The sequence below is a fragment of the Dreissena polymorpha genome, chromosome 9 (assembly GCF_020536995.1).
Source record: "Dreissena polymorpha isolate Duluth1 chromosome 9, UMN_Dpol_1.0, whole genome shotgun sequence".
Classification (NCBI taxonomy): Eukaryota; Metazoa; Mollusca; class Bivalvia; order Myida; family Dreissenidae; genus Dreissena; species Dreissena polymorpha.
Genome location: NC_068363.1, coordinates 92,677,097 through 92,700,329, shown reverse-complemented (window position 1 = coordinate 92,700,329; position 23,233 = coordinate 92,677,097). Strand labels below are relative to the sequence as shown.

Genomic DNA, 23,233 nt, shown 5'->3' with positions numbered 1-23,233 from the left:
GCTCCACATGGGTCCTATCTGGGCTGCCCCATATACTTTCATGGGGCAGCCCAGATGGGACCCATGTGGAGCCCGGTTGCACTTCCCATCTGGGTCCCATGTTGGCAGCCCACATGGGGCCCATATAGGTGCCCACATGGGACCCATATGGGTCCCATATAGATTGTTTGCTGGGGAGGCGCTGCGTAGTCTTAAGGTATGAACATTTCGGGGAGTGGACAACGTCCCTTCCTAGCTGATTAAGTTCGGAGGAGAGGCTACGACTGCAACTTTGGCGGCACTATGTCAAAGGATCAGGGAGGAGAAGTGGAAAAAGGAGTGGACCCAGTCGCTGGTAATACCACTACCGAAACAAGAGGGCCTGATAGACCCAAAGTTGCTCACCTGAGATAACAAGATATTATTAGAAAATCTTCTGACCAAGTTTTATAAAGATCGTTAAACAAATGTGGCCTCTAGAGTGTTAACAAGGTTTTACTATAGCCAAATCAGGAAAAATGCCCCGCCCCCTGGCAGCCATGTTTTTCAACCAACCGGCATCATTTTTGAACTCTTCCAAGATATTATCGGGATAAATCTTCTGACCAAGTTTCACGAAGATCTGACAGAAAATGTGACCTCTAGAGTGTTAACAAGATTTTACTATAGCCATATAAGGAAAAATGCCCCGCCACTTGGAAGCCATGTTTTTCAAGCAAACATAATTATTTTCTAACTTATTCAAGATATCATTGAGACCAATCTTCTGACCAAATTTCATGAAGATTGGACAATAAATATGGCCTCTAGAGAGTTGACAAGGCAAATGTTGACGGCTCACGACGCACGACAGACAAAAAGCGATCGCAAAAGCTCACCATTAGCACGTTGTTCTCAGGTGAGCTAAAAAGAGCAACCTCAAGTTGTGCGAGAATTACCGCATCATCAATCTAATCTGTTATCCCAGCAAAGTCATGCTACGCATCATCCTTAATCGATTGAAAAGAAAGGCGGAGGAACTGCTGGCCGAGTAACAGGCTGTGTTCAGAGCTAAGCGGAGCACAGTGGAACAGATCTTCAACTGCAGAATCATCAGTGAGAAACACTTGCAGCACCAACGTGACCTCTTCCTTAACTTCGTTGATTTCAAGAAAGCTTTCGACCGCGTACGTGTGGCTTGAGAGGATTTAACATTTACGAAGGGATGGTGCAAGTCATTAAAGTACTCAATGGAAACGTCACCAGTGCAGTACTTTTCAACGGGCAGCAAGGGGACGTCTTCAGGACATCAGTGGGCGTCCGTCGGGGATGTCTGATCTCTCCCGTACTGAGAAGATAATGCAAGAGACTCTCCATGACCACCACGTACACCACTATCGGTGGAAGACCCATCTCCAATGTGAGAGCTCATGGCATTGACCTCATGGAAGGCACCAGCAGTGAATTTCAAGATCTCACAAACAGACTATGAAAGAGCAAAAGCGAACGGGATTGAGGTCAGCACGGAAAAGAAGAAGTGACCAGCTTCATGTACCGTGGAGATGCGTGTTACAAAAACAACCAAACAAGCTTCTATAAAAGATTTCTTTGTTTAGAAAATGTTCTAAAAATGTGTAAGTATTTCCCTTATCCAAAGTTCATATGTACAGTATATGCATTTGTAATAAATGTGCTATACATTAAATGTGCTATTTTATATTAGAATTAAAAGAATAAAACAGGATGGGATACCTTTTAATTTTGCTCAGCTGACTCAACTTCCTTAAATTGTGCTAAGCAGCCAACATGTCGTATGCAGCCAGTTTGTCCCTTCACTGACTGCTTACCACAATTAAGTTCGACTGTACTTGGGCGCACCCCTATCAAAGGATGGTACCAGTACCGCTGAGGTCCGAATAAGAATTACCATGGCGACCGCAGCGATGGCCAGACTGAGCAGGTTGTGGACAAGTTGTTCCATCAGCTTCCCCACCAAGTACAGACTCAACAAGTCCCTCGTACATGTAAACTCCATCCTTCTCTTCGGCTGCGAGACCTGGACGCTTCAGGCGGACACAGAACGAAGGATACAAGAATTTGAAAATAAATGTCTCCGAAGACTGCTCCGCATCTCCTATGCACAAGACATTAATACAAGTAATAAAGGGTATAATCATCATCATCATCAATCCCTTGACCGGTTTGGCCGTTTGACGGTCGACAGTAGGGGCTCTTGTGGACCAACAAGTGTTGCAGTCATGTTCCGGACGTACACTTTGCCGCTCACTTTCCAGCCATATCAGCAAGAAAGTTGCTAACTATTATTTCGAACCAATATTAGCTCTACAGCTCGACTTGACTCGCTGTGGAATTTCTTAACGGGATGACCTTATCATAACTCCACTAAGAAAATTAGCGGGGAGTAAAGTCGAGATATAATATACTATTAATACGAAAAAAACGCTCATAACCTTTTTACTCCTATGACTGGAAAGTGGGCGTCAGTAAATTATTAAAATTTAACAAAAGTAATAAATGGTATAAAACGGCGAAAAATAACTGTCTTGGCATAGAGGTCGCCATCTTGACTATCACGTGATTAACACATATGATGATGAAAATTGGAGATTCATACGTCAATTCGCAACGTTCCTTCTTAAATGTGACGAATTGGCACACATTTTACTGCGACAAACTATAAGTTTAAAGAGAACGAAATCGGCATTACCAGTTTTTGGTGCAAATTATTCCCACAGTGCAATTGTAAATTATTACTTCAGTTTATAAAGTGCTAATCGTCGTGCTCTGTTAGCAGGGCCCAAAAAAAACCTTCACGAGGGGCCTCATTTTCTTCCCCTTAACCAAAAAGGCCCTTTCCACTACAAAAATTTATTTAAAATCATGCTTTTTTCTCTAAATTGCCAATCTACCTCAGTGTTTTTCATTTTTCATTCCCCAAAGCCAGAAAATTGTGACTTTTTTCCCCCCGAAAAAAGGCTGTGGCCCTTTCCCCAAAGTTTGTGTTTTTGCCCTGGTTATCAAAGTACAGCTTGACAGGGCTCACCATTCCTGGCATAAGTATTAGGTTGTGTTTTTTACCATGTACAAACTATACAGGGCTCACCAAATATCACAATGAACGACAAAGTTATGGCCCGGACAAGCTTGTTCCGCCCGCCGACATTCGCCAATCTAATAACCAGTTTTTTTCCTTCGGAAAACCTGGTTAACAAATCTTTAGAAAACCAAAGATAAGTACTATTTAATAACAAGAGGGCCTGAAAGGCCAAAAGTCGCTCAGCTGAGATAACAAGATATTATTGGGATAAATCTTCTGACCAAGTTTCACGGAGATCGGAAAATAAATTTGGCCTCTAGAGTGTTAACAAGGCTTTACTATAGCCATATAAGGAAAAATGCCCCGCCCCCTAGGAGCCATGTTTTTCAACCAACCGGCATCATTTTTGAACTCGTCCAAGATATTATCGGGATGAATCTTCTGACCAAGTTTCATGAAGATCGGACAGTAAATGTGGCCTCTAGAGTGTTAACAAGATTTTACTATAGCCATATTAGGAAAATTGCCCCGCCCCTTGGAAGCCATTTTTTTCAAGCAAACATAATTATTTTCAAACTCATCCAAGATATCATTGAGACCAAATTTCATAAAGATTGGACAATAAATGTGGCCTCTAGAGTGTTAACAAGGGTTGACTATAGCCATATAAGGAAAAATGCCCCACCCATGGTGGCCATGTTTTTAAAGCAACCAAAACCATTTTCGAACTCATCCAAGATATCATTAGGACAAATCTTCTGACCCAGTTTCATGATGATCGGAAAATAAATGTGACCTCTAGAGTGTTAACAAGGTTTTACTATAGCCATATAAGGAAAATAGCCCCGCACCCGTGGTGGCCATGTTTTTCAACCAACCGGCATCATTTTTGAACTCTTCCAAGATATTATTGGGATGAATCTTCTGACCGAGTTTCATGAAAACCGGACTATAAATGTGGCCTCTAGAGTGTTAACAAGATTTTACTATAGCCTTATATAGCCATATAAGGAAATATGCCCCGCCCCTCGGCGGCCATGTTTTTCACGCAAACGTAACCATTTTCGAACTCATCTAAGATATCATTAAGACAAATCTTCTTACCAATGTTGCCTCTAGAGTGTTAACAAGGTTTTACTATAGCCATATAAGGAAAAATGCCCCGCCCCTTGGGGGCCATGTTTTTCAACCAACCGGCATCATTTACGAACTCGTCAAAGATAGTATTGGGATGAATCTTCTGACCAAGTTTCATGAAGATTGGACAATAAATGTAGCCTATAGAGTGTTAACAAGATTTTACTATAGTCATATATAGCCATATAAGGAAAAATGCCCCGCCCCTTGGCAGCCATGTTTTTCAAGCAAAGGTTACCATTTCTGAACTCATCCAAGATATCAGTGGGACAAATCTTCTGAGCAACTTTCATGAAGATCGGAAAATAAATGTGGCCTCTAGAGTGTTAAAAAGGTTTCACTATAGCCATATAAGGAAAATGCCCCGCCCCCTGGCGGCCATGTTTTTCAACCAACCGACATCATTTTCAAACTCGTCCAAGATATTATTGGGATAAATCTTCTGACAAAGTTTTATGAGGATCGGACAATAAATGTGGCCTCTAGAGTGTTAACAAGATTTTGCTATTGCCATATTAGGAAAAATGCCCCGCCCATTGGCAGCCATGTTTTTCAAGCAAACATCTCCATTTTCTAACTCATCCAAGATATCATTAAAACCAATCTTCTGACCAAATTTCATGAAGATTGGACAATAAATGTGGCCTCTAGAGAGTGAACAAGGCAAATATTGACGTCGCACGACGGACAAAAGGCGATCACAAAAGCTCACCATGAGCACGTTGTGCTTAGGTGAGCTTAAAAGTCTGTCTCGATATTGACCAGTGTTTTCCTTCGGAAAACCTGGTTAATAAATCTTTAGAAAACCAAAGATAAGTAATATTCAATAACAAGAGGGCCAAGATGGCCCTTGTTCGCTCACCTGAGAGGAGTCGGTACATTCAATCTTTACCAAACGTCAAACATGACCTAGATATTGTCCAGACAAATATCTTGGACAAGTTTCATCATTGTTGAACCAAAACTCTGAAATATGGAGTGGTTTTGTTGTTGTAAGATTTGACCTGGTGACCTATATTTTGAGTTGACCCCACTTACCAAACATCAAACTTTGCTTACAAAAATAAATATTATGACCAAGATTCATAAAATCTGAAGCAAAATTGTAACCTCTATAGTGTTAACAAGGATTTTGTATAATATAATGAAAATTTGGATAATCTAAACGCAATAATTATGGCATTCATTATGTGATATATATAAACCAATCTTTTCACCAAGTTTCATGATGATTGGGCTAAAAATGTGACTTCTAGAGTGTTCACAAGCTTTTTTTACTATATAAATATGAGAAAACTGCCCCCCACCCCGGCAGCCATGTTATTCAACTGACCGGAACCATTTTCAAACTCAACTCTCATATCAAGGAAACAAATGTTCTGACCAAATTTCATGAAGATTGGGCCAAAAATGTGACTTCTAGAGTGTTCACATGTTTTCACTATATACATATAGAGAAAAATGCCCCGCCCACTGGCATGTTTTCACTATATATAAATATAGAGAAAAATGCCCCGCCCACTGGCGGCCATGTTTTTTTTACCGATCTCGACCATTTTCGAACTCGTCCGAGATATCAATAAAACCAATGTTTTGACCAACTTTAATGATGATTGGGCAAAAATTGTAACTTCTTGAGTGTTTACAAGGTTTCTCTAAAGCCAAATAGGAAAACTGCCCCGCCCACTGGCGGCCATGTTTTTCAACAGACCGGAACCACTTTTGAACTCAACCAACATATCATTAAGACAAACATTTTGACAAAGTTACATGAAGATTGGGCATGAAATGTGACGGACGACGGACGGACGGACGACGGAGAAAGACCGGTCACAAAAGCTCACCTGAGAAATCAGGTGAGCTAAAAAGTCTGTCTCGGTATTGAATCATATGCATCTTCTTAATGAGTACATCTGGAACTATATACTTTTTTATAAAGAAATAATCATGTTTTAATCAAAGGCATCTGATTTTAAAAGAAGTTGTATATCTCGGTCATAAATCTTAAACGAGTGCCCTCAAAATCAATAGGGGTCATCTGCGTGTCATGATCAATCTACCTATCAAGTTTCATGATCCTAGGCATAAGCATTATTGAGTTATCATCCAGAAACCATTTTACTATTTCGGGTCACCATGACCTTGGCCTTTGACCTGAAAATCAATAGGGGTCATCTGCCAGTCATGACCAATGTACCTATGAAGTTTCATGATCCTAGGCATAAGCGTTCTTGAGTTATCATCCGGAAACCATTTTACTATTTCGGGTCACCGTGACCTTGACCTAGTGACCTGAAAATCAATAGGAGTCATATGCAAGTCATGATCAAACTACCTATAAAGTTTCATGATCCTAGGCATAAGCGTTCTTAAAAAAAAAAGATAGTTCGACTATGTATGTATAGATATTGAAAAGGTAAATCACTCGCCATTTTCTAAAGCAACGGAAGTGCGTCATTATGCATAATTAAATCGCTGTCGCCCTGCTCGCTTATTGAAATGCGCGGGGACCCTCGCTCTTTATACACAATAACAGCCACTAAACACTGGGTGCCAGATTTGATTTTTGACGTGCTGAATTTTTTCTGGAAATAACCATGGCAGACGAAATCAAGTTTAAACAATTGGTAAGGAATGATTCATGTGTATGCAATTTACAATATCTTTTGTTGATTGCTCCATTAATTGAGTGAAACAAAAGTTACAATGATGTATTACATCGTCTGTGGATGTTTTTGTTGAAACCGAAAGACGGTGAAAGAACGAGCAGGGGTGTCAATTGGCCAAAATCTAAAATCCTGAAAATGAGCTTATCGTTTGGGGACCAGTGCAAAAAAAAGGGTTAATAATTCATGTACCTTTGTTAACTTTTGGTTATAACTTTGTAAACATTATGTTAAAGTAAAATAAATTGTGTTTAAGTTGACATTTTGTGATAATAATCTTAAAATTCCAGAAAAAATCCTCTGATTTATATTAATATCAAATTTGGTCCTTCAGGGCCAAAATCCTGATTTCAGGAATAATCCTGAACTTTGACACCCCTGACGAGGTTATTATTCATTATTCCTATGAAACTATGTCAGTCGTTAATTCGATTGTTATTTGTCAATTATCTTAATTTTCGGTTCACAACGGCGCCATTTGCAAGCGAATCAGCTTTGAAATACCTAACACATTTTAAGAAACCGATTTTAATTGGAAGATTGGGAAACGACAGCCAATTATATCGCTCGTTTTAAAAATGCTTAGGCAGAATCTACCAGTGTAAAATGCGGATAATTTCGCGACCCGCGAACACTTATGAAATACGTCCGCGGAATCCGGTGGTACCCACTCACCCCCCCCCCCCCCCCACATTTTTTTAAACGAATTTACGCGAATCTCAGAAGTGACCCCCTTTGTCCCGATCCGCGGAAAAATCACACCCCTGAATTTAAAGAGCGGACACCATGCTCAAAACGCCCCAAGTGACCCAGTTTTTGACCTGCAATGACCCATGTTCGAACTTGGCCTAGACATATCTAGATATAACTTCTAATCAAGTTTGGTGAAGCTCAGATGAAAACTACTTGAATGAGATAGTGCCCACTAGGTAAACCAGTTACCTAGTTTTTTGACCTGGCATGACCAATATTCGAACTTGACCTAGACATCATCTAGATACATCTGACAAAGTTTAATGAAGATTGGAGGGGACACTTAATACGGACAGACCGACCGACCGACAAGTTCTCATATAACCCCTTTAACTTAGTTTGTGGGGGCATAATTATAGAAACTGGTCACATACCAACAATGAGACATGATGGACATAATATCTCAGTCAATAATTTTAATTGTCACATTACTGATTTCCGATCATTGGATGTGTATTTTAATTTGCGTGACGCAAAGTACTGCATTCCTAAATAGCACAACAAAACTCGCAATAATTAACGACTTTTTATTATTTTCACACTCCACATGTTGTTCCAACATTTAACAAATGTAGTACAAAAGACGAATCAAATACAAATAAATGTTTCACAATTACAAAATTTTGTCACATAGTATTTAATACTTTAAAAACCACATAAAATGTTAAATATAACAGAACAATTACAATTCCAAGGTCATACATTCTATATACAGATATCCCTTAATACCTCCTTTAATACGCGAGCTGCCTTTATGAGATTACTGTAGTCATGTCAAGCTCTAATTACAGGGCTTTATTAACATTATAATCAACCCCTGTAAATAGAGAATACAACCTACACCACAAACCTCCCCACATCCAAGCGTTTTAAATAGCTTTTTTGGATTTCCGGAAGTCCCGACTATCCAAATGCATAAACCTTATATATTTAAGCATTCCGTGTCAAACATAATCAGGCACAGATGTCAAACACCTCCTGGGCCCCATCAATAAGATGAATCTACTGAATAAAATGGGATACTTTGAACTAATCACCAAAACCCCAAAGTATCAGAAACGGTGACTGGAGTAATCATTTGCAATTATACCTTTACCCAACCACCTCCCAAACGACGCCACCTACGATAACGAACATTTTTTTATATAAATATTTCACATTCCTGCTTCCAATGTATCCCTTGCCAACCTGAAACACTCGTTATACCATAGTAAATGTTCCCAAACCACATCAGTTGTTACTATGATAGAATCCTCCTAACTACACCTTCGGAGTTTTAAGGGTTAGCTTGTCCAGTACACTATTATAGTATTGTCTTGCAGTATGTTAAAAACTGCCCATTGCAACCCTAACTAAATGGACAATTTATGAATAACACTTCACCAAAATTGGCTGTTTGATGAATACATTCCTTTTCCTTCATTATAATGAAAATTACCTATCACACAGAAATGTTTTCATTAAATATTTAATTATTGTTCAATTTCAACTTGTGTGTGCCCATCTTAAGATGTGTTCATCATTTAACCAATTTGACGAGATGTCATGTCATGATACTCATTTATGCACCAGTCTACACAGATTTAGCTATCAACTTTTTTTTAAATGCTCTTCTGATTTTTTTAAATAAACCAATTTTACACAGAAATATTACTTAGACATCTCATAAACCATGATTTATTATGAGCAAATTCGCCCGCTGAAAATTATTGACATCAGAAACACCGATGGAAATAATTAGAGTGTCATTTACTCTCTGTTGAAGCAACTGACAGCATAAGCAAGTACTATTAAAATTATGTCTTCCATACATCACATACAACAACCATGGTTCACAGCTGATCATGCTTCAAGTCTGATATCAAAAGGCATGGCATTGAACGCTGCTATCTCTATGCCCTCTCCGGGCAATCGCGGGCAAGGTGTCCCTCCTCACCACACTCGTAGCACTTGCCAGGAGGTCGACGACCACCACCATCCCGACCACCGTAGCTGCCTCCCTCTCGACGACCACCACCGCCACCACCAGAGGACGAGGGACAATCTCTAGAGATGTGACCAGTCTCATGACAGCTAAAATGCACAATATATATTTATATATATATGCTTAACATCACCATTCCATGGACAACTTTATATGGATAAAAGGGTACCATGATTTAACAAGTCAGCATAAAACCAGGGTATTTGTCATTTTGTCATTAAAACAGTCTGTTAAACTGGGACTTTAGAACGATAAAATGCCACACTTGGTAATATATACAAGGCCATTTTGTAAAATCATATAAATTTTAGTTTTATACCTTGTTTATTAGAGATTAATGCAACCATTTTTTTTTAATGAGACTACAATTTTCATTTGTCTGCCTATACTTTTCACAAAGCACAAGAACTGAAAACAAACGTCAAAAGTTTGAAATCATACCACTATGTTTTGCAACATAATGCGTGACACAAGAATGAAGAAAATGTTCATGCTTACTTGTAGCACTCTATGTCTCCACCTCCACGCCTGCCACCATCTCTTGGCTTTCGTTCTTTGTCACACTCGCGTGAGATGTGTCCCTGTTCCCCGCAGTTGTAGCACTCCATGTTACCACCACCACGTCTAGGTCCACCTCTGTCGCCACCTCGGGACCCGGAGTCCTTGCTCGGACATTCACGTGCAATGTGACCAACCTCATCACAGTTGTAGCACTTGTTGCCACCAGCACCGCCACCACGAGCTACAGAACAAGGGGAATTTATTATTTTTTTACCACAAGACAAAATCATGCAAGTACATGCATTCTTATTCAGTACATGCAAAACCTGTATCAAATTTTTTATAAGAAAACACATTTTTCTACATCGTTACATGTGCCCCTGGAACATTTGTGTTTAAAATTTATTTACTTCTGGTTATAATAGTATTATAACAGACATTTCATTTATAAAACAATTTAAAGGATGCAAAAGGTTTTTCACTTACGTCTGCCACCACCACCACCTCCACGTCTATCACCATCCGGACATTCACGCGCCATGTGTCCAGTACGATGGCAGTTATAGCATTCTCTATCTCCCATGATGATCTGCGCCTCAACCAACAACTCTACTCAACCGTGTCAACTCAATTCAACTCTCAACTTCCACCTACGGAGCACACAAGCAATTGCAATGCAGTCAACATACCACAATTCATACAAGAGCAACCACATTTGGCCCTGGACACGAGCTTCATATTGGAAGAATATGAGATTGGCAGTGATGTGTTTACCTCTGCAGCAACACATAACACTACGGGGCACATAAATGGCTTCCCTGCAGGCTGACTGGAACGAGCCATCCTGAAAAAAACTGTTGTCAGAAAGAGATTAGTAACTGTTAATCGTCCGCCTCCTCTCCCGTCTCGCAGCTCGAGACCTCCACCAGTACAAACATGTATGGCTTTGATGCTTAAACACAAGGTTTACTTTAAATGAATTTTACATCTTCATTCAAAAATATTGTGATACACTTTAATGTTCCATTTCAATGTTCCTCAACCTTGCATCAGACCCACCGAAACCATACCCTTTGCCCCCCCCCCCCCCCCCCTCCCGACGAATTATATTAAAGAAATATCTCAAATTCATGGCTTTTGGAAGAGATTCAAGCAGTAGCATTGTAAAATCGACAGTCATTTGTTCACATTCCCATAAGCGGAAAACATCTTTCCCAAATTTCCCAACATTCCAAAATGATCGTTTAACTTTCAGATCTTTGTAACAAGAGCTGAATGGTGATACACGTTTAATGTAGTTATAAGATCGTATTTCCTAATCCCTGCACCTATCCAGCCCCATGTGCTTAAAAACCATAAACACGTGGTTTCACAAATTTTTTTTCTAGCGTTAAAATAATGCCAACACATTTCGTTAAATGTGCAGTAATAAACCGTTCTTACAGGCTTTATGAATGTAACTTAGTGATCGCTACTTATCTGTTACAATGAATGTGATTTAAAATGTAACTGAATTAAAAATTTAAGAAAATATTTCCTACCGTTCGAAGTTCTGATCGCTCCACACCTGCCTATTGAAATGCTTTGCACACGTTCCGTTCGTCTGAAAAAGCAAACAATTTTGCGCACGAAACATCCTTTTTGCACACGATACTTAGCGCCATGTCGATTTGCACTCGATAATATTGCGCAACGGAGGATTTCATTGGACGTCAGACCTGGGATTTTTCGTTCTAAAAATAGACATACCGTCAACAAGGTATCGTAATCAAAGCGCTAAAAGCACACCAATTGGTCGCAACTCATTTTCCCAAATTATGTTATCACTTTTAAAACAAAACACAAGCAATTCGAATTTATTGAAAGTGCGTCGTCATCTATGTCTCTGGTGCGTCTAAACGCAAATGTCGAGATACAGTATATCTGAACTCTATTGATGCTATAGAGATCTAACGGAGATGGAATTATAATAACAGGTGAAGCTTGATGTGTTTACTCTACAGAAAAGGCATTCCTTACCCAGGGTAAAATTGGATATGATACACCACAGTAGTCTCACAAAAGCCTAACCATGTAATAAAACAATTATCTTGCTATCTATTTCGAGAAGCATGGACACTATTTCATTTTAAAGAATCGCAGTGCTGGACAAATCATTTGCAGTGTAAATCAGTGATCCACTTTGTTCGAAACTCACTCCCAATGCCGGACTACTGACTTGAGGTGCCGAAAAACTATAATTGCAATGCTTGAATCTAAAGAATGAACCGTCATGTAAAATTTGCTTTTAGCAGCAGACTATTGACTAAGAGCCAGAAAACCCATTTACAGTAAATAACAGTGCTGGAAAAGAAAGAATGGTAGCACCACACTGAAAGATGAATCACAGTGTTGGACACGGGGCATTCAACTATCAGTACAGGATAGATGAATCACAGTGTAGGACACGAGGCATTCAACTATCAGTACAGGATAGATGAATCACAGTGTAGGACACGGGGCATTCAACTATCAGTACAGGATAGATGAATCACAGTGTAGGACACGGGACATTCAACTATCAGTACAGGACAACTATGTCACAGTTGCAGACAACTGACTTTCAGGGTAGGACAACTAACCATGTTTGTCCGGAAATGGGTGTCGCAGCTTACTCACAGGGATACACATTTGAATGATAATGTCGGACAGCAAACGCACGGACTTTATACTTGACCTCGCAATGTCATCTCTTATTGATCTATATTTTCACTTTATTTGTATTTGCCCGGCGTTTCGAAACATTAGAAAAAATACTTACCGGTAAAAACATGCTATTATAATAGGCCATCTATGTATAAATGTGTAAGTTTACTGCAATCGAATAATAAATCAGCACTAATAAAAGAATACATTTTTGTAAAAGAATCATTTAAAGAACGAACATATATAGATCTATCTGAATGCAAGAATGCTTTAATTTTCCATCCTCTATTTGTGTTGTTGTTATATTAAAATTGTGCTCATGCCACTTTGTAAGCTAAGTGAATGATTGGTAAATATGTATAAAACTTTGTTCCTATCACAATTGACAAACTGCGCATGTACTGTTTTAATTATGTGTTGTTGATGATGTACACGGTGCAAGTTTAATTAAACTGTCTGTCTGTCTGTCTGTCTGTCTGTCTGTCTGTCTGTCTGTCTGTCTGTCTGTCTGTCTGTCTGTCTGTCTGTCTGTCTGTCTGTCTGTCTGTCTGTCTGTCTGTCTGTCTGTAAGATAAGATAAGATAAGATAAGATTTATTTTGAGTCGGCAAGGGTTAAACAACAAACATAAGCTCAGACAGCTTGTACAACCGACTATAAAACATGATGAATAAGAAATAACAAGTGTATAAAAGCTGAAAGACGGGAAACAATTTGTTCTACAATTAAAAGGCAGATATACATATAAATATATAGCATGATATTACAACATCAGATATGGTACTAAAAATTTTAGATTTGTTTACATTAAAAGTCAGATAATTTTTTAAGAGAAAGAATAAAATATCAACTAGACACAGCATGCAGAGCATAAAAAACATATCAAGCATAAAGAGAATACATAGCATGCAGAGCATACAAAGCGTACGGAGCGTACAAAGCAACCAGAGTATACAAAGCGTAGGGCACATAAAGTATACATAGCATACATAGCAATTCAACGCAAATAAAGCACACAAAGCATGCCAGGCATACAAAATATACTAGGCATACACAGCACACAAAAATACACCTAGCAAACAAGGCATATAAAGTATATAGAGCAAGAAACACATGCAAAGCACACAAAGTATACAAGCAAACAATGCATATAAAGTATATAAAGCACACAAAAACATGCAAAGCACACAAAGTATACAAAGCATACAGATCACACAAAGCATATAAAGCATATAGGGCCTACAAAGCATACATAGCATGCAAAGCACACAAAGCATACAAAGCTAAGAAAAACACTAACAGCATATAACATTTAAGTAAAAATAAAGCATATAGAGCATGCTAAGCAACCAAAGCACACAAAGCTAAGCAAAACTGACACTATATAACATTATAGCAGAAAATGTACTTAAAACTAAGTGATGTGATGCTCCCTTGCTGTGGAAATCCCATTCAGTCTACAGCATTTGCACCTACAGATTTTTCCATTCCATGTCCCAATTAAAGTTTTAAGTTGCGAAAAATTTGTACATTTTCTAAAATCTTCTGGTAGGGAGTTCCACAGCGAGGGGGCAGCATATCTAAAAGAATTTTTACCATATGTTGTTGTGCGTACCTGTGGTATCTGTAAAATATTGGTATATCTAAAATTTATGGTTGACTGTCTCTTAACAATTAAATCATTTAACAAAGGTGGAGAAATTTCATTTATGATTTTAAATGTTTCAATAGCCATTGATCTTATACGTCTTATTTGCAAGGACGGAAGGTCTACCTTTTGTAAAAGATCGATATATTGAGTGCTATAGTCGTTGTATATAAAACGAATTGCCCTTTCTTGAATTTTTTCCATCTTTTTAATATTAGTTTCTGAACAGAAATGCCAGGTCATTGGGCAAAAATTAAAATTTGATAATACAAAGGTATGGAAAATTAAAAGCTTGTTTTTTACACTTAAATTTCTACCAACTCTTTTTAAGATGTTAATTTGAGTGGCTGCCTTCTTACATAATCCTTGTATATGAGTATCAAAATTTAGTTTATAGTCTATGTCAATACCAAGTAGTTTAACAACTTTTTCACAAGTTATAGTAGCATCACTTATCTTAAATGACGGTTTTTTTACAAGAAGTTAATTTGCCTATTGCAAAAGATTGAAATTTGTCAGGGTTAGCTTGCATCTTGTTAAAATGAAACCAATCAATAAGAATGTTACTTTCATGTTGTAAAACACTTATAAGTTCATCAAAGTTTGTTGTGTAAAATGAAAGAGTATTATCATCTGCATAATTGTAAAGGGTAGATTTGTTTATAAAATAGAAAATATCATTAATAAAGACATTGAACAGTAAGGGCCCCAGGATAGACCCTTGGGGTACTCCTTTTGTTATACTGGCCCATGAACTAACTGTATCTCCTATTTTGATTTGCTGCTTTCTGTTAAAAAGGTAAGACTGGAGGAGTCTGGACGCAGGCTCTGACATACCATACGCTGACAGCTTTGACAGTAATATATCGTGCGGCAGGCAATCGAAGGCCTTGGACAGGTCCATGATAATTGCTGCGGCGTAATGGTCTTTATCGAGAGCCTGCCTCCAATCCTCCAGAAGTTCTAATAGGGTGGTTTGACAGCCATGTCCCTTTCTAAATGCACATAAAAATTTATTAAAAATTTTATCAAAGTGGGCGTTAAGTTAATTAGCAATTACTTTCTCAAAATTTTTAGAGGGCATTGGTAGGACACTTACTGGTCTATAGTTAGCTTTGCAAAAAGGGTCATTTTTCTTATATAAGGGTGTTACTTGTGCTATTTTGAGTTTATCTGGAAAAGTACTTGTGGCAATAGAAATGTTCACAAGATTAGTAAGAGGTTCAGTTAAAGCCGGTTTACCAATTTTTAAAAGCTTAGCTGATATTTTGTCCACTCCAGTGGCTTTCTTTACATTTAGCATATTAATTACTTTGGCAACATCGGGCATGGCTACTGGTTTAAAATTAAAGGTACAAATATCTGGATAATTTTCATGAATTTTTTTGAGACTTGGGTGACTATCTAAATCAAAAGTGTAGTTTTCCCCGATGGACTGGGCAACATTAGCAAAGTATGAATTAAAAATTTCAGCATTATCGTTGTCTTTCGTTGTGATTTTGTTGTTTTCATGTAGAATTATTTTTGGCAGTTCTGTACTTGATTTATTTGATAGAAATGGCTTAATAGTTTTCCAAAAGTCAGAATTTTTTACCCCACCAATGCATCTTTCTTGAAAATATTGGTTTGCTGATTTGTGTTTTAATTTATTTACTAGGTTTCTTTGTTTCCTATAAATTTCCCAATTTTCATGTGATTTAAGTTTTTGAAATTTGTGCAGGTACATATTTTTAAGATAAATTGCTTTACGTAATGTTTTGTTCATATAAGGTACTTGCTTCGCTTTTCTGTACATTTGCTTTACTGGTACATGTTTATCATAGATGTCTGAAGCAGCAGATTCAAAATTTTGATACAAATTATTGACATTTTCTGATCTAGGGTCAATCTCATTAACATTTGGGATTCTGATATTTGACAGATCAGCATTTAGGGCATTTACATCGAGATTTTTGAAGCTTCTATAACTTATTTTAACCTTTTCAATTTTTTGAGTAGCATTATTTATAACGGTACAGATAAAGTTATGACAATCGCTAATTCCAGTAGCAAAATTTTGGGTTTTCATACATAGTGATCTAGAGTTGGTAAGTATAACATCTAGTAAGGATGGAGTACAATTTTTCATAAAACATGTAGGGTTTTTTACCAAACAGTGCAAATCAAAAATTTCTGTAAAATCTAAAAGTGGCCGACCTTTGTCACATAGAAGGTCATAATTTAGGTCGCCTATAATCATAAAGTGATCAAATTAAGTTAAAATATTGTCTGACATAATAGTAAGATTCTGAAAGAAATCACGGTCAGTTATATTGGGCGGTCTATACACACATGATATTGCCCACTTAGAGTTCAGACTGTCTGTCTGTCTGTCTGTCTGTCTGTCTGTCTGTCTGTCTGTCTGTCTGTCTGTCTGTCTGTCTGTCTGTCTGTCTGTCTGTCTGTCTGTCTGTCTGTCTGTCTGTCTGTCTGTCCATCCGTCTGTCTGTCTGTATGTCCATCCGTCTGTCTGTATGTCCATCCGTCTGTCTGCCTGTCTAAAACAATTCAAATTCTATACAAAATGTGACCGGTATAGGTCATAGTCCAAAAATGGTGAGAACAAAACATGTGCATATACGATGTCCGGTTCTTTTCATAAAATGTATATACACGTGCTAATAAAGATTAAAACCTGAAATCCATATTATAAAAAATTGTTGTACAAAGTCCCATTTTCTCCGTACAACAAATGCATGTTCCTTAACTATTTATTGTCCCCTACCGGTTTCACCGGAGGGGACCTATGGTTTGCGCTCTGTGAGTCTGTCTGTCTGTCTGTCTGTCTGTCTGTCTGTCTGTCTGTCTGTCTGTCTGTCTGTCTGTCTGTCTGTCTGTCTGTCTGTCTGTCTGTCTGTCTGTCTATCACACTTTTCTGGATCCTGCGATAACTTTAAAAGTTCTTCATATTTTTTTCATGAAACTTGAAACATGGATAGATGGCAATATGGACATTATGTACGTCATTTCATTTTGTTCCTACGTCAAAAATTATGGTTGCTATGGCAACAAATTAAAAAAAATGTGACAATAGTGGAATTTCTGACAATGGTTGAGCCGGTAGGGGACATATATTGCTTGGCAATTGTCTTGTTATACATAAAACATAATGTGTATAAAGTATAAATATTTACTCAATCTATGATAGCGGCGTGTGCACGCAAAGTGTTAGCTGTTAATCTTTTACTTACTTATTGTGGGTCTTTTGCATCGAAGTGCTTAGCGGTATGTTAATGTGGAGTATGTTTCATCGGTTGTCACATAACCGGAACTCTTAGTGAAACACTTGTGCCAAAAGCCAGGGGCCCAGTTTCGACCCATTGCTCAATCCCATCGCTCTAACACGTATTACGCATGAGCCAGAGATCAAGGGTAAAATGTGTTTTTCACCGGGCTTAAGAGACCCGCGTTCGGCTCTGGAACGGGTCTTCTCCTATACCACGCACTATGCCTCGTAACCCAACTAACTTGTCTTTTGGGGCCGATGGTCATTTGATAAATTAACTGAGCACTCGATAACAATCAACGACATTACGTATCGAACCCGACTTACGCTTAGCTCTTGTGGGAAGTTACATCAAATTATACCGGTAGTTTTTTTTTATTCATTGATAAAATACCAACAAAAATGAATTTTTTTGGATCCAAAATAACAGTCTGTACTGTTATACTCGAGATGAACAATTTGCAACTAAAACATGTTATCATAGATTCCGTAACACATTTATTTCTCAAACAATGCACACATCCATTAATGCTCGTATGTGCTCCCTTTTACACATGATTGTTTAATTGTATGAAAAGTTTGCGTTGAAAAAATCCCTCATCACGAGCACTACAGCGGATATGTGTTTATTTGAATAATAATTTAAAAAAAAATGATAGATGTTTGGGAAAAATCCGATTGATAATGTATTTTTCATATCTATCTGAAATTACATCAAAATTTATTTGAATATTTTTGTTTACCATACTCCCAAAAGATGTATACAAAGCGACCTTGCATCGAAATTATTCTTAAAGAGATATAACACAATAACACCATATAATTTAATATGAATAACAACACAGGTGTAACCATTAACGAACCTTTTGAGTGTTAGTATGAATGAGCCTTGTTCTGAGAAAACTGGTCTTAATGCATGTGCGTAAAGTGTCATCTCAGATAAGCATGTGCAGTCCGCACAGGCTAACCAGGGACGACACTTTCCGCTTTTATTTTATTTTTCGTTTAAAGGAAGTCTCTTCTACACGAAAATCCAGTTAAGGCGGAAAGTGCCGTCCCTGGTAGGCCTGTGCGGACTGCATTAAACCCAGTTTTCTCAGAACACGACACAAATATTTTCTCGGACAGTTCCACACTCTCATATAGGTAGTGTTTTACGGTGATCGATTGAATTTGACAGTCTTTTTTGTACAAATAGATTACCGTAAAATTTTAATACTTTTAAATAAAATGCGATCGCCTGTCAAAATTTCCCTTAGATTTGTTTATAAATGACATTTATGTGTAACGATCGACGTGCTTGATGGCACACTTAAATGGGCCGTCCAACAGATTCTGGCATGTATTGAAGCATGTTATTAAATGCTTTATATTGATAAATTTAAACATTTGACCTAAAAATCTCCAGTAAAAAAAACAACCAAGAATACAATAAAAAAACCAGGAAAAAAAACAACTAACCCTCAGCAGGGCTCGAACCACTGACCCCTGGAGTCCTGTGGTAAAAAGTCTCCCGCCCAGACCACTCGACCATCCATGCTCATGCTTAGAGCGGATGTATTTTTTACCTATATAAGCAAACCTCGTAGTTTCCCAAAATATAACTACAATAACAGAACTTTCCAAATTATTCAATTGTTTCGCGTCGCACGACGCTTTGTAATTTTCAGGTTTTCAAATCGTCAAAAGATGCATATAATGGATATTTAAGAGCATGGTAAATGGTCAGTATTACTATTTCCTAAAAAATATCATAACAAAAACGAAAATTTGCGAACTGAAACAACTTTTTTTTTATTTTGTCAATTTACCAATCTGTTGGACGGCCCCTTTGATGCTCATGAGCGAAAATAATTTCATTATCTGATTCCCCGATTTCTCGCATGCTAGGTGGATCGAAAACATTATTTCTCATGTCAAAATGCTGAACACATAAGATACAAACATGATTATAGGTGCTACTTTGTGATCGATAGGTCAACAATTCGAAACAAGGAGTGACCGTAACCGAAACCGTACAGTTGCGACCCATAGGAATTTTTACTTTCTATAAAGCGTGACAACTCTACACACGACATCGTACAATCTCCACGCAAAGTTGTCGTTCCTTGCGGAGGTTAGATTTAAAGGCTGTATACGTACACCCCTCGATTCGCATATCAAAACGTAGTACATGTAGTTTACAACCTATGTGGACATAAGAGTTACAGCATTATCTAAAATCTTGCCTTGTTTAGTAATCAAAAAAATTTGGCACATCATGTAACACAAATAATTGTTCCGTGTTTGTTTCAATGCCAGTTTTTCAAATAAACTTGAATATAAATTGATACATACTGCAGTAGATATTTATAAAATCATCGGTGGTTTGTTTTATAATGCTTGTTTAAATCTAGAGAGATTATAGACCATATTTTAAGTGTATTAGTTATGTGAATTCTATCTTTTCATGTCTGTTTTCATGCCGATTTCTTTACTCAAACGATAACATACAGTTTCGAAACATAAATCAAGTGCCAAATTTACGATAATTTGCGGACCTACTCAATAACGACAAGATGGAAGTTTCGCAAGACGAAAGTGAGTTTCACATTGACCTCTCGTACGAAAAGAAAAGGAACGAACGACTGCGGAAGCAGAGGCAACATAAATTGTCTCTGGTGCGGAAACAGTTCATTGGTAAACTGTCGCAAAAAATGAGATTCTTTACGTCGCAAAAATTGAACCAGCGCGATAAGGCCCAGCCCAGGACTGCGCGGAAGTCGGAAGCTCAACCGGAAGCGGGCGGTGATCCCGGCATGCAAAATAATGCAGCACCAACACAAGGCGGTAATATGTGAAACAAAAACACAACAGACCAAGCGAATTTGACGTAGCGGCTGTGGAAAAAGTATCGTCCAGACTTGTTAATTGTTATAGCAAACGTTTAAGGGCTTAAAAAATAAATATCTATTATACAATTAAGTTTTGTTGAATTTTAAGAAAAATGTGTACCTAAGATAACTCTATGAAATGGCACCAAATAAACAATAATATATAACTGATGGCCCATGCACCGATTTTCTTTACCTGGGTCTCATCTAAGTGTGTTCATAATTATCTGCATACGAGTTTAAAGTACGATTTACGCCATATGCGGATCACTTTATTGTTCGCCGGGATTGCCGCAGTTTCTGGGATTGGAGAGTCGCAGACACCCTTCCTTCATGATGCAGCCTTTGCAAAAGTTATAAGACGTCGGACTTTTGTAAAACAGTAAGAGGGCCAGTTAGTACTTAAGTCCGGAAACCTGGCCTTCCTGTCCGGTGAAAATAGGTGGTCAGACTCTTGATTCATGGTCCTGTCTAACCCGGGATCTTACGGCACATGCAATGCTGACTGAAGATTGCTCTGGATAAACGGGGTTAAATGCACGTGCGTAACGGGGTTAAATGCACGTGCGTAACGGGGTTAAATGCACGTGCGTAAAGTCCGCACAGGCTTTTCAGGGACACTTTCCGCCAAAACTGGATTTTCGCAAAGAAAAAACTTAATTAAAACGTAAAGTGCTATTAAAGATAAAAAAAGTATCGTCTCTGACTAACTTGTGCTAATCTGGGACGGCACTTTACGCTCATGCATTAAGCCCCGTGTTCGCAGAATGAGGCTCAGACTAAAGTTCATAGTTTAAACACACACGAGATGGGTTCGATCGCTTGTGTCTTGTTCTGAGAAAACTGGGCTTCATTCATGTGCGTAAAGTGTCGTCCCAGATTAGCCTTTGCAGTCCGCACAGGCTAATCAGGGACGACACTTTCCGCCTAAACTTGATTTTCGGTAAGGAGGGACTTCCTTGAAACTAAAAATACCATTAAAGCGGAAAGTGTCGTCCCTGATTAGCCTGTGCGGACTGGTTAACTGTGGCACTTCTGTTCGTGTATATGGAACGACAAAGCTCAACACTATGAGTGCCAACCCAATTCACTGAATAACGGGTATTTTTGATGCACAAGCGCACGTGCATATATTTTGTATAATGCCATCTTATTGCTTGCAGCCCAAAATATATGTTTAATAACAGTAAAGAAAAGTAAAAATAATAGTTAAATATAACTATGTAATTTAACACAGTATCTGCAATTTGTTGTAAGAGTAATTTCTAATGCATTTACATCATTATTTCCATATTGGACGAACTAATGTCATTGATGATATACATGAGATTTTTTTTAATTCGATTGAATTTGTAAGACAGTAATTAATTGATAAACTTTTAACCCATGTTAAAAGTGTATTTTACATTAATAATGTTTGTTACTAAGTGTGCAGATTTTAAGTTAATGTTTATCGTTATCAAGCAATGAAATAAGCCTTGTCATTCGCAAATGGGTCTTAAGCCAAAAGCGGCCAGTTTTGCTCCAGCTTCCCTGTCCGCTAATGGGACCACAAAAGCTTGCATGACTTTAGCAGACAGGGTAGCTCCTGACAAGACTGCGCGGATGCATAAGGCATAAGACCCATTTTCGCTTGATTTGCCTGACATATACAAGACTATGTTATAATGCTGCTTAATGGCCATGTGATAAACTACCTCTCATTCAAAAACGTCGTATCATTTTATAAACCACTATATCTATTAATTTTGTTATGATTTATGAGCTTGTACATTAAATCTAGTATCACTAACAGACGAAAATGTGCCAAGATTGTTTTAAGATTATTTTGTGTGTGTAAACATAGTAAAATTAAATAAATGAAAAGTAAAACATATTTGTTTTGTTCATAATTTGTGCAGATAATGTAAATCCACGTAAATATAAGACCCAGGCACATCCACCATGCCAAACAATTAAGAACAAGAAACAGTTGGAGATGGCTGATGCTCCCCAAAGTTTTTTTTTGTCACAATATTGCACTATATATTCAGATAAAAGGAAACGTCTTGAGGGGCATAACTTTGGACAAAATAATACGATGGATGGTTTAGCAACTAAAAAATTTCAAAGGGCCATTTCTCTCTAAAAAAATCTTCTAACCAGAACCAACCAATAACATGCGCATCTCCTCAAGGTAGTTAAGCTTCCCATAAAGCTTCATTGAATTCCAGTCAGTAGTTGGGGAGAAATAGCCCAGACAAGAATTGCACTATATGTACAGTTTATAGAAAATTTCAAAGGGCCATAACTCTGTGAAAAATCATCCAACCATAACCGGCTGATAATATGCACATCTCCTGTTCGTAGTGAAGCTTCCCATAAAGTTTCATTGAATTCCCGTAATAGGTTGCTGAGAAATAGCTCGGACAAGAATTGCACTATATGTACAATGGAAAATTTCAAAGGGCCATAACTCTGTGAAAAATCATCCGACCATCTCTTCTTGGTAGTGAAGCTTCCCATAAACTTTAATTGAATTCCGGTCATTAATTGCTGAGAAATAGCCCAGACAAATATTATGCACGGATGGACGGACACACGCACGGACAGACGAAGCGGCGACTATATGCCCCCCCAAAAAATTTTGGGGGAGCATAAAAATAGTGAAAAACTGTATGACTTTAAATATTTACCTACATGTGAATCAACAAAATGAAGTCTATA

At 37.9% G+C, this 23,233-nt stretch overlaps 1 protein-coding gene across 1 annotated transcript; it reads right to left on the bottom strand.

The window, feature by feature from the left end:
* Positions 1 to 8,085: 8,085 nt before the first annotated feature.
* On the bottom strand, positions 8,086 to 11,717 carry LOC127843758 (DNA-binding protein HEXBP-like). The gene is made up of 4 exons (XM_052373496.1): positions 11,599 to 11,717; positions 10,544 to 10,707; positions 10,055 to 10,298; positions 8,086 to 9,645 (listed from the first exon to the last, which is right to left on the bottom strand). Exons 2-4 carry the CDS (start codon positions 10,638 to 10,640, stop codon positions 9,465 to 9,467), a joined length of 522 nt encoding a protein of 173 aa, XP_052229456.1. The 5' UTR covers positions 10,641 to 10,707; positions 11,599 to 11,717; the 3' UTR covers positions 8,086 to 9,464.
* Positions 11,718 to 23,233: the final 11,516 nt, after the last annotated feature.

What these genes read in the sequence shown, in the direction of transcription:
- LOC127843758 (XM_052373496.1), bottom strand. Translation starts at nt 10,640, where the DNA reads ATGGGAGATAGAGAATGCTATAACTGCCATCGTACTGGACACATGGCG. An exon ending in AGGTGGTGGTGGTGGCAGAC is followed by an intron (nt 10,299 to 10,543) that starts GTAAGTGAAAAA and finishes CTTGTTCTGTAG; the next exon opens with CTCGTGGTGGCGGTGCTGGT. An exon ending in GGAGACATAGAGTGCTACAA is followed by an intron (nt 9,646 to 10,054) that starts GTAAGCATGAAC and finishes TGTGCATTTTAG; the next exon opens with CTGTCATGAGACTGGTCACA.